This window comes from Pelophylax lessonae (assembly GCF_965119305.1).
Source record: "Pelophylax lessonae genome assembly, chromosome: 1".
NCBI classification, from domain to species: Eukaryota; Metazoa; Chordata; class Amphibia; order Anura; family Ranidae; genus Pelophylax; species Pelophylax lessonae.
The window spans coordinates 261,821,805-261,834,572 of NC_138768.1; the positions used below are offsets into that span (position 1 = coordinate 261,821,805).

Below are 12,768 nucleotides of genomic sequence, written 5' to 3' on the forward strand. Positions count from 1 at the left end.
CCTTAGTGTTCCTGGAGAATAGATATAATTTCCCTATTTCATTTCTTATTTTTGTCAAGAGGTTTTTCTACTAGCAAGAGTGTCAGCTAGCCGTAGAGCACTCTACAGGTCCAGGGCCATGATATATCCCTGATCATCACTATTCACCAACTGCTCCATTTGGGTGGTTTTCATTGTCTCTTGCCAAGGGTCTGAAGCCAGCTGCCAGGAGAGCTATTTCCTGCTTGAGTCTTCTATAATTCTCCAAGAGTGACTCCCTCCTCTGCACTTTCCGAGGAGGAATTTTCTACTGCCATGTCAGAATTTATGGCCAAAATATCTTCAATAGCTGACTCAGAAAGCAGGGAATGCAAGCGTATCTTCTCTTCGTTTCCCAAAGCAAAGTACCCTTTGGGTAAAATGCTGGTCCAAAAAACAACAGTGCAAGAAAGCTTACTGCTCATGCATCTTAATTATGTGAATGCCTCCCTTTGTCTGGCCTCTCTTTGTCAAGGAGGTCACTGGTGGAAAAAGCACCTATCTGCCTCAAAAAGAAGCAAAAAACCCAACCTGAGAAGTCCTCTTCCTCAGAGACTATGAAGAGTTCCATTTGTTTCTTCCAAGCCTCAAAATCAAAGGTAAGGCCTAATTCCCCTGTCGCCCTTGGGCATTGAAGTCTTTCACACCCACCAGCTAGACATCTGCTGGCCTTTGTGACAGCCTGGATCCCATCTATCGTGGATGCTGGGTTAGGGACGTGATGTCCAGGGGCTACAAGTTAGAATTTCAATCTCATCTCTATCCTCCCCTTACTTTTTATCAAATCTGCCATCTTCCCCCTCAGCATTGGAAAGACTTCCACGTTGCCCTGGTACAACTTCTCTCCCCAGAAGTAACAGTATATTTAGTTGTCTGTGAATGTCTGATCCTGTGTCTTTTCGCAGTGTTGGACTTTTCCTGGTGTTAATTTGTCATATGTGAAGACTGCTATAGTTTTGCCCTAAAATAAGGTGCCCATAATTTTCAGTCCTACATGTTCCAAAGGAAGAAAGGCACTGTGCAGTTTATGAAAACAAACTTGTTTTCTCTATCGTCCATTGACAGGCGCAGCTCTTATGCTTCTTAAACAATTGGGTTATGCGCCATCAACAGGAGTAGTGGTAGTGAAAAAAATTCACTGACATGCCTACAGGGGCTGTCCCTTCAAGCATAACCCCCACACACACTCTGCCACAAGCCAGTTTCTTGCTGCCTAGTGAAGAAGTAGGACCTAGGTTTCCTGCTGGAATTTCGGTCTCAGTTTTTTATTCTTTTAAGAATATTTTGGTTTATTTTTCTTTACTCACTATTGCTAACTAGTGTCAGGGGGATCCTCCTGGTGAACTACAAATGACAGCCGGCTGAGGTTTCGCACTGGCTAATATAGATCCTTACGGTCTGCCAGTCTGGCCGACGGGCGTGAGCAGGTTATAGTCCCGCACTAGGCCTTGCCATAACAATGTCCCTGTGGGCAGGGACTACCCTGCGAGTGGATTTCTCGCCGGGAGACATCGACCTGGAATGCCCTGAGTTGCAGCGTACCCCTCGGCTGGCAGTACCCCCACTCAGGGTGGGAGGTGGTCTGTCCGGAGCAGAGCCCACCTGGTCCATGGTATGGTGAGTAAACCATGTCCCTAGTGGCCTCTGGAGGGAGGGGGTGGGCCCTCTCCTGGGGATAGTAGGACCCCTGCTTCCTTAAAGATCCCCCTGGCTCATCAAGATTCTGGCCCTGCCCTCCTTGCTGGGGGCGCTATATGTTGGCGCCTGGCACCCTGTGGGGGGGGGGGGTGCGCAATGTTACCTTATCCTGTGGGGTCTTTTTGGTAGATCCCTGGTTTTGCCTCATGTCTGGGTCCTGACCGCATGGCTGCATTTTTGGCCACCATCTTAAGTGTGGGCATCGGCTCCCTGTGTGAGAGATGCAGCAGCCATTTTCCTTGGGCTTCCTATACTTTTGCATGGGCACCATTTTTGTGTAGTCTGGAGCTATATAGGCAGTTCAGCCTCTTGTGATTGATGTCATTTCCTGTGAGACACTTCCTGTGCTGAGCTCTCCATGCTGCAGATGCTGCTGGTTATTCTCTGAGGTGGTACAGTATTAAGGAGCTTTTCGGGCATTCCCTGCACACTCTGCTACCTGCCATTAGCTTAAAGGGTAACTCTGGTTGCATTGTGATCGGTCGGTGTGGACAGCGATCACAATTTAAGGGGGCAGTGCATATTTTTACAGAAACATTGCAATGGAGTCCCAAGCAGTTAATTCTCCATCTGACCACCTCAGTACATCTACCGGTGCATCCGGTTGGCAGTCCCTGATGTCTCTTTCTGCAGCTTTAGAAAATCTGGCATTAAAGGTAAACAAGTCACTAGCAAAAAACGGCCTCTGCCTTCTCAGTCCTCTGATTCAGAGTCTGATGTGGCCACCATGGACAACCCCCCCTGAGGGATCACTGTCCCCGCTGTCGAATGGCGGGGGGGATATGGCCTCCTCAGCTGCAGCGCTGGAACTCGCTTTGGTGGAAGCACCGATTTTATCAGTAAGGGAAATTTTAAAATTGACTGATGAGCCCACACGGTCAGGAACATGGGTAGTTTTTGGCTCCAGCAAAGCCTAGAAATTGGGTCAGGTGTTTCCTTGTCCCGAGGATTTTCACGATATTGTGAACGAGCAATGGCGGCACATTAAGCATGTGCTAGTGGTGCCAAAGTGCTTTAAACGCCGTTATCCCTTTGCTGACTCGGTCTCAAACCTTTGGACGGTGCCACCTAGGGTGGATCACCCGGTTTCCAGGTTAAACAAATCTACTGTGGTACCCGTGGAAGCTTCCCTGGTGTTTACGGACCCGGTGGACAGACGGGTGGAATCCCTTTCCAGCCACTTACAGGTTTTGGCGGGGTCAGTACTAAAACTGATATTTGTGTCTTTTCTGGTTTCACAGACGTTAACGGAATGGGTTAAGGTTCTTAGGGGTAACTTGACCACTGAGATGGTTCCCCCGACCTTGATTGAACTCATGGACAAGATGGCCCAGGCCCTGGTGTTCCTGTGCAAAGCAGCCTTATATGCGGCCCCTCTGGTTGCCAGAGTGTCAGTGGTAGGGATTGCCATATGCCGCATGGTGTGGCTGAGGAACTGGTCAGCGGACCAGGCTTCAAAGAAGGCCTTGACAGATGACCCTTTTCTGGGTGAACGTCTGTTTGGAGACTACTTGGATGAGTTGATTAAAGGGTTAACAGGGGGTAAGAGTATGATTCTCCCCCAATCCTCCAAAGGCAAGGTGTCCCGTGGTAGGCAGGGGCCCCCTTTAATGGCTCATAGGCGTTTTTTTTGCGCCTCAGGGGCACAAGAAAAAGGTAAACCGTTCAGGGCCTCTGGAGGGAGCAAAAAGGCTTGGTTGGGTAAGCCCAAGACTAGCCAGTCCGGTTCGGCTGACAAGTCCTCCTCTGCATGAAGGGGCGCCCTCACCCGTTTCTTGGGTGGGGGGACGTCTGCGTTGCTTTCAGGGACCCTGGACATCCTTGATTCAGGACAGATGGGTCCACAAACTGATTTGTTCAGGGTACAAGATCGAATTTCGGTTTCGTCCAGGAGACAGATTATTTCCCTCAAATCTTCGTCTGTCTCCAGATCGCTAGTTGGATCTCCGGGAGGCAGTGCAGGACCTCTTAGCACAAGGAGTGATTGTGCCAGTTCCTCCGCAGGAACGATTTTAAGGTTTCTATTCAAACCTGTTCACAGTGCCCAGAAAAGAGGGCAAGGTGTGTCCAATATTGGACCTCAAGTCTCTGAACCGCTTTGTGCAGGTGCAGAAGTTTCAGATGGCATCCATTCGGTCAGTGGTAGCGTCTTTAAATCAGGGGAATTTTCTAGCCTCCATCGACATCAAAGATTCATACCTACACATCCCTATATACTGTACGAGGGACATCAGAGGTATCTCCGTTTTGCAGTGGTGTAGGAGCACTTTCAATTTGTGGCGTTACCCTTTGGACTCGTCCCAGCCTTGTTGGGTGACCTGGAATTCACGGTTCAGACCCTTCAGGAGTTCGGGTGGACCATCAGCTTCAAAAAATCTGCACTGACCCCGTTGGTGTATCTGGATTACCTGGGACTGACTCTGGACTCCTTGGCGAGGGTCTTTCTTCCCGGGGACAAACTTCAGAAGTTGCAGGGAGAGCTCCGGTTGCTGAAGGACAACGATCTCTCCTCTCTACGGACATGCATGAGAGCCTTGGGTCTGATGGTGTCGACTTTCGAGGTGGTCCCATTCGCTCAGTTTCATTCCAGGCCTCTGCAGAAAGATTCTTGTCAAGTGGAACAAGGATCCACGGTCCTTAGACAATATGATATGTTTGAGCCACCTCACAAGATCAACGCTCTCTTGGTGGCTTCTGTCGCCCGCCTTGAGTCAGGGCAAGTCCTTTCTATCGCTGTTGTGTGGTCACCAAAGATGCCAGCCGGTCGGGCTGGGGTGGAGTGCTGGACAATCTCTGTACCCAGGGACTCTGATCGACAGAGGAGTCTTCTTTACCGATCAATGTTCTGGAACTCAGGCTTTGCCTGCTCCACTGGACGAATCGGCTACGAGCTTCAACAGTTCGGATCCAATCAGACAATGCCACGGCTGTGGCCTACATCATTTATCAAGGGGGCACCAAGAGTGCCCGGGCGGCCCAGGAGGTGGCAGAGATTTTGACATGGGCCGAGGAACATGTTCCAGCTCTCTCCTCAGTTCACATTCCGGGAGTGGAGAATTGGCAGGCAGATTACCTGAGTCGTCAGGTGCTGGATCAAGGGGAATGGTCCCTTCATCTGGAGGTATTTCGTCTCCTGTGTTTCTGTTGGGGCACCCTGAAGGTCAGCCTGTTGGACGACGCTGCAGACGCGTTGGTGGCTCCGTGGAGCCAGTATTGGCTGATTTATGCCTTTCCTCCGATACAGCTGTTGTCAAGGTTTCTCCGCAGGCTGGCAGTGGAAAACGTTTCAGTGATTCTGATGGCCCCAGACTGGCCTCGTCGGTCTTGGTACGCAGACCTGGTAAAGTTGGTCGTCGAGCCTCCCTGGTGGCTGCCTCTAAAGGAGGACCTGCTGTCCCAGGGGCCGGTCTTCTAGTTTTCCATACTGCTTTACGGTCGCTGGCTTTAATGGCATGGCCGTTGAAAGCCAGGTGCTGAGAGACCTAGGTCTCTCTGAGTCTGTTCCCTACACTGTTGAGGGCTAGGAAAGTGACTTCCAGGAAGATTTATCATTGTGCGTGGAAATCATACATTTCGTGGAGTGAATCGCAATCTTTGCACCCTCGCTTGTTTTCGGTTGCCAAGGGTCTTGGCTTTCTTGCAGAAAGGAGTCGAGCAACGGTTGGCCTTGGGCATATTTTTTCCAACGTCTGTTAGCTGTTAATACCTTAATTCGCACCCTTATTCAAGGGATGTGTCATCTGGCTCCTCCAAGAAGAATCCCATTGCCTCCGTGGGATCTGAATTTGGTTTTGTCTGTTCTTTATAAGCCTCCTTTTGAGAATATTAGAGACATTTCTCTGCTTTCGTTGTCTCAGAAGGTTGCTTTTTTTGTAGCTATTACTTCTGCTCGCACAGTGTCTGAGTTGGCGGCGCATCCCGAGGAAATTGCATTGCATTCTCTGGATGTGGTTCGGGCGATCAGGGTTTACCTGTCGGTCACGGAGTCCTTTCGGAAATCTGATTCTCTTTTTGTCCTTACTGAGGGATCTCGTAAGGGTTTGGCTGCGTCTGCTGCGACTATATCCAGATGGATTAGGAAGACGGTTGTTCAGGCTTATTCATTTGAAGGGTCAGGTACCTCCTTTTTCTGTAAAAGCACATTTTACTAGGGTGCTGAGTTCCTCTTGAGCTTTTCTCCATCAGGCCTGTTACTCAAGTATGTAAGGCGGCGACCTGGTCGTCCATGCATACGTTTGCAAAATTCTACAAGTTAGATTTATTGCCATCTTCGGATGCCTCCTTTGGCCGCAAGGTTTTGCAGGCTGCTGTTTAAAGAGGCTTGTTTTCTCTTTCAGGGGTTAATTTTTCTTTTTGGGTAAGCTCCTGTTGTTCCTGGTTGAGCTTGTTACCCAGTTGGCTACGATTTAGCCTTTTTGGAAATATGTTAACTGTTTTTTGGTTGCGTTCTTCCCACCCCTCATGCCTACACTGCTTTGGGATGCCCCAATGTTTAAGAAGCATAAGAGCTGCATCTGTCAATGGATGATAGAGAAAACTGGATTTTTGTAAGAACTTACCGTAGAATCCTTTTCTCTGAAGTTCATTGACAGACGCAGCACCCGCCCCCTCTTTTTTGGGGATGGTTTGTCTTCTTTTTTTCACTGCTTGCTACGAAACTGGCTTGTGGCAGAGTGTGTTTGGGGGTTATGCTGGAAGGGACAGCCCCTGTAGGCGTGTCAATAAATTTTTTTCACTGCCTAGTACTACTCCTGTAGATGGCGCATAACCCAATGGTTAAGAAGCGTAAGAGCTGCATCTGTCAATGGACTTCAGAGAAAAGGATTTTACGGTAAGTATCTGTGAACAGCGTCCTACTAATAGAGAAAAATGTTTTCGCTCTTTGTAGTTATTTCAGTACCAGTATTTAGCCCAGAAAATGACATCAATGCTTTACTATTTCATCCGTGTCCGTTTGGTAAAACATCTGTTGGATGAATATGCTAACATATATTATGTGCTTATTAATAGATCTTTTGATTATTGAAAAGTAGAAAAGATTCCTGACAGATGTGATCCTATCCATACTCATTGTCTTGTTTTAGTACTATAGTTAACCGTATATCAAAGCAATATGACAAATATTTAGTTGTGCTGTGTATGACACAGCCAGATTTGTGCTAAAGTTCTCTAAAATTTACTAAAATTTACGATTCTTTATAGAAAACAGAAGCATGAATGCTCTGTTATTGTAATTATGGTAATGCTATTAATTGTACAGAGAGATCTTCACCTGATTTGTATATTGTGGTACTGAGTGGGACGGGAACTGGAACTTAACTTATGGTGTGTTTGTCGGTAATCCATTCCCTGACTGCACAGTTGTATCTGAAAGGATAAGGCACGTAGGAATGCTGGCATACAGCAGTATATAAAGAGTGCCATAATACTGAAATAAATTGCACTCTCCACTGGGCATAATATTACACATTGCATAAAGTAACAAATACTGTATTTGCAAAAGAACATTTATAGTGTTTATTGGAATTATAAACATATGTACCACCATTCCTTGGAAAAAAAAATTGTGAGTGCTTTAATATCACAAGCATATGTTCGTGAGGGATTTGTGTTCCTAAAAGAAACTAGTGCAGTGTGTGAAACATGGCTTTACAGCATCCGCTCTCCTTTCGTTTCTTACAGATGATTTGTCTCAAGGGGTCAACTCAGAGAATTCTTGGTCTACACTTTACTGGGCCAAATGCAGGAGAAGTCATCCAAGGCTTTGCCCTCGGAATCAAGTAGGTTTTAAAACAAATGGCTTGTAAGACAGACGATAGAAAGTTGGTGAAGGAAAGGGGGGGAAACCTGCCCCATATTCAAATGGGCAAATGATAAAGTTAACCCTGTACTCCAAACCAACATATTGAAGCTTACAAGGAGCTAGAGATTCAACTGGGCCAATCAGTGGTAGCACTGGGCCAGTCATTAGGCACTAACACTGTTACTTGGTAGAAGGGGAGCTTATTACATGCTCTCCAACACCTGGAAGTGCTGAGCATCCTACCTTTTTTATAGGAAAAGTGAGTATATGCTGCTGGAAATGGACTTAAGAGAGTTGCAAGTATCTGAACCTAGCCTCATATTAGTGACTTTTACAGACTGAGAGAGGGAGACTCAGTCAGTCTCTGCTACATGCACATGGATATTCACAAGGAACATGCTGGTTGGAAGGTCTGCAAAAAATTTAGATCTGGATGGACAGAAAAAAAATTATTTGGTAGGTAAGATAGTTCCCTTATATGTATTTCAATTATGTACAGGCGGTCCCCAGGTTACAAACAAGATAGGGTATGTAGGTTTGTTCTTAAGTTGATTTTATTTGTAAGTCAGAACAGGTAGATTTTTTTTTAGTGTAGCTCCAGCCCAAAAAAAACTTTTTAAGTTTTTTGGATAGCATAAGGAAGGGTTACCACCCCTGTAATGTTTGTTTTGCTGTCTGTGCCCCCATTCAGAAGATTTCACCTCACTTTCTGTCCCTATGACAATTGGATTTTGAACATTTTGGGTGGTTGTGGAAACTAGTATTGGTGATAAAGCTTCAGTGGAGACACCTTTTTCCCATGATAACTCTTCAAGGAGTGAATTTCCCTTCCTAGAGGTAGATTTCCTCTTACTTCCTGTTGTCTCCCTCCGTTTGTAAGTAGGAGTCGTTTGTAAGTCGGATGTTTGTAACCCGGGGACCGCCTGTATTAAGCAGTTTGCTAATCACACTTAACATTAAGGGTGTCTAACCACCTTACCAGATCACATTTTTTAAGTACCTTTCTTACAGTGGGGAAAATAATTATTTGATCCCCTGCAGATTTTTGTAAGTTTGTCCACTTACAAAGAAAGGAAGGGTCTATAATTTTTACCATAGGTGTATTTTAAATGATAGAGATGACTATCAACCAAAAATCCAGAAAAAACACAATATAAACGTTATGAATTGAGTTGCAGTTCAGTGAGTAAGCGCCGGTTCACACTGGCGCGACGCTACTTTCAGGGGCGACCTCCGAGATCGCGGTGCGAGCAGCGCGCCGCGACCTCAGAGCGGCCGCCACAGACTTCATAACATTGAAGTCTATGGCGGTCGCCTCCTGGTCGCCCCAAAGAAGCTCCGGACCCTTTTTCTAGGTCGGAGCGACTTGTGTCGCTCCTATTAGAACGGGTCCGTAGCTTCCCTATGGGAGGCGACCTGTGAGGCGACCAGGTCGCCTCACAGGTCGCCCCAGTGTGAACCGGGGCTAAAATAAGTATTTGATCCCCAAGCAAAACATGACATTTTACTTAGAGAAACGCTTGTTGGTAAGCACAGAGGTAAGATATTTCTTATAGTTGGTAACCAGGTTTGCGCACATCTCAGAAGGGATTTTGGTCCACGCTTTTTTACAGATCTTCTCTAAATCCTTAAGGTTTCTTGGCTGTCACTTGGAAACCTGAAGTTTCAGCTCCCTCCATAAATGTTATATAGGATTAAGGTCTGAAGACTGGCTAGGCCAATCCATGACCTTAATGTGCTTCTACTTGATCCACCCCTTTGTTGCCTTGGTGGTAAGTTTTGGGTCATTATCATGCTGAAAGACCCGTCCATGACCCATCTTGAGTGTTCTGGCTGAGGTAAGAAGGTTCCCATAGAACATTTTAAAATACAATGCCCCATACATTGGCCCCCCAATATGACAAAGTCAGTCTGTACTTTTTGGCAGAGAAACAGCCCAAGCATAATGGTTCCACCTCCGTGCTTGACTGTAGGGATGGTGTTCTTAGGGTCATAGTCAGCATTTTTCTTCCTCCAAACATGGCGAGTTCCCCTCCTCAAGAAGGCACATGTACAGTCATGCCAATGAACATATAAATGATTCAGTGTAGGATTGGGAGAAAGTACTGTGATCAGATAAGACCAAGATAGAGCTCTTAGGCATTAACTCGACTTGCCGTGTTTGGAAGAAGAAAAATGCTGACTATGACCATAAGAACACCATCCCTACAGTCAAGCATGGAGGTTGAAACATGATGCTTTGAGACTGTTTCTCTGCTAAAGGTACAGGCTAACTTTGCCGTATTGAAGGGCCAATGGACGGGGCCATGTATTGTAAAATCTTGGATGAGAACCTTCTCCCTTAGCCAGAGCACTAAAGATGGGTTGTGGATGGGTCTTCCAGCATGACAAAGACCCAACTCATACCATCAAGGCAACAAAGGAGTGGCTCAAGAAAAAGCACAATAAAGTCATGGAGTGGCCTTGTCAGTCTCCAGACCCTAATCCTATAGAAAATGTATGGAGGGAGCTGAAACTTTGAGCGGACCAAAATCCCTCCTGAGATGTGTGCAAACCTGGTCACAAACTACAAGAAACGTCTTACCTCTGTGCTTGCCAACAAGGGTTTCTCCATCAAGTACTAAGTCATGTTTTTCTTGGGGATCAAATACTTATTTTACTCACTGAACTGCAACTTAATTTATAGCATTTGTTTTATGTGTTATTTCTGGATTTTTGGATTTTACACCTACCATAAAAATTATAGACCCTTCGTTCCCGTTCCTTAGTAAGTGGGCAAACTTACAAAATCTGGAGGGTATCAAATAATTATTTCTCTAGCGCTCATCGACAGACGTAGTCCTCGGTGATACACCACCTTCGGGTTATGTTACCTCCGCAGGAGCAGGACTAGACAGGAAATTAAAAAGCTCTGGCCACACCCTAGGGGCAGTCCCAGAGGGTATATCCTCTCTCTCTCTGCCTCAGCAAATCAGTTATTTTCTGTCTAGTTAGGAGTAAGGACCTAGACACCTTGCTGGGATCTTAGGTCCTGGCAAGAATTTTTTCTTAAAGGATTTTTTTAGACAGCTTTTTTCTCCAGTGTTCCTGTGAGATCTTCAAGCAAGAAAGCTGAACTGGGCGACGGGCTGGATGTTGAGATCCGGTGGTCACCCCAGTTCAGCCTACGAGCGCGTGCAGGCCATAGCTCCGCGCTGGGTCGGCCGCGACAAAGTCCCATTAAAGGACTGTCCACGCGAGTTAAACGTCTCGCCGAAACGCCAAAGACCATGAGTCACGGCGTCCGTATCGGTCGACAGCCCTCCCGCCCCGGTGGAGAGGGGTACTGTCAGGAGTTGGTGCCCGCCTGGTTCCGGTATGGTGAGTAGTATGTTCCCCCTTTTTCCCTGACGGGTTTTGTGGTGAACGCGGGCCCCTCTCTGTATGGTAAGAAAGAGTCCTTTCTATCCTATAACATGTCACAAATCCTCCTACTTTGAGTGTGATTTATGTGTGCAAAAGCCAGGAGGCTTGGCTTGGGAGCTAACAATCTATTGTATACATGTTTTAAAAATGTAATCTGTGGCATTCTGGGAATCTTATGGGTTAAGTATAAGCTACCTACCAGTCAGAAGCCACGGACATGTAGACTGCCTTCCAAATCAGATCTCCAGCTATTAGCAGGCCTCCCGAACGGCCACACGGTCCGCCAGGGCCGGTACCGCCAACCACGCCATATCCCCATGCAGAGAGAGTGTTGTGTGCCCTGCAGCACACCGCTATTCAGTTTAGGCCGCCGCCATTTTTTTTTTGCTGGATCGCACGAGCCGCCATTTTGGCGTAGCCTCGTGTCTCCAGCATGGGGGCGGCCATGTTTGAGGTGATCCTACACCTCGTGGAGCTTGGGGGAGGCGCCGGAAGGCGTGCAGAGGGGCGGAGCCGCCTCCTTTCTTCCTGGGCAGCCAGCCAAAAGACTTCCTGTTTGTCAAGACAGCGCTGTAAGCTGTTGCAGTTTAACTCTGAGCATCAAGTGGTGAGCCTGGGGGTCTATCTCTCTCTCTCTCGATCGATAGGGATCCCTAAGCAGGTAACACTAAGGGGTTTTTTGTGGCGCTGGGGGTCAGAAAAAAAAAAAAAAAAAGTTTTTTTCTTTACTTTTGAATTATATTATCCAGGAAGTAACTGGAGTTGTTATGGACCCTGCCACACATATTCCCCCACCTGTTTCCCTCGAGGGGGCCTCGGGACCCGCCGGTGCACAGAGTATAGAGTCATTTACAGCAATTTTGGAGTCTATGGTGGCTCGGGTGGAGGCGGCCTGTCAGGGACGGGGGTCAAGGAAGCGACCCCCGCCTACCCCTATACCATCTGACACCTCTGACTCAGATTCAGAGATGGTCACGGCAGTTGCAGGTTCCTCTGCAAGGGCTGTTATCCCAGGTAAAGCCCCCTCAGACAGTGAGGAGGACGCTTCTTCTCTTGCTATAATTCAGGAAGAAGCATTGGTGGACGCACTAGTTGTGGCAGTGCAAGAAACCTTAAAACTTGAGGCTTTACCGGCAGAGGCAACTGAAACAGAGAGGCCTTTTGGGACTAATAAGCCCATCAAGACGGCGAAGGCTTTTCCTGTACCTAAATGTTTTGGTAATCAGATTAAAGGAGAATGGGAGCATTCTAAACGTACCTTTACTATTTCCAAGCGTATTGCTAGACGCTATCCGTTTGAGGAATCCATCATTAAGAAATGGACGGTACCACCAGTCGTGGATCCGCCTATTTCCAGGCTGAATAAAGCCACGGTTATTCCAGTGGAGGACACTTCGTCCTTTAAGGATCCGGTGGATCGAAAGATAGAAGCAGAGTCCCGCACTATCTTTTCTCTGATAGGGTCAGCATTTAGACCAGTAATCGTTATTGGTCTAGTTTCCCAGACACTTACGGAATGGGCGAAAATGGTACGCCAAGATCTTAGGGGAAAAGATATTCCCCAGGAGACATCTGATTTGATGGAACAGATCATACAAGGGCTACGGTTTATCTGTGACGCAGCCTTGGACACTACTCCCCTATTAGGGCATGCATCTAAGTTAGCAGTGATCCTCAGACGTGTGCTGTGGTTAAAATGCTGGTCAGCTGACCTAGGTTCCAAAAAGACCTTGACCAATCTCCCCTTTCAGGGGAATCGTCTATTTGGAGCCAACCTAGATGAAATCATTAAGGATGCCACTGGGGGCAAGAGCACTTTTTTGCCACAGGCTGCAAAAGCTAAG

At 47.1% G+C, this 12,768-nt stretch overlaps 1 protein-coding gene across 1 annotated transcript in view; it reads left to right on the plus strand.

Moving 5' to 3' along the window:
- The window catches only part of TXNRD2 (thioredoxin reductase 2), a 204,819-nt gene that overhangs the window by 166,228 nt on the left and 25,823 nt on the right, over positions 1-12,768 (plus strand). Inside the window, exon 16 of the mRNA XM_082268343.1 lies at positions 7,399-7,496. Within this exon, the coding sequence (XP_082124469.1) occupies positions 7,399-7,496 (98 nt within the window). The remainder of the gene's footprint in view (positions 1-7,398; positions 7,497-12,768) is intronic.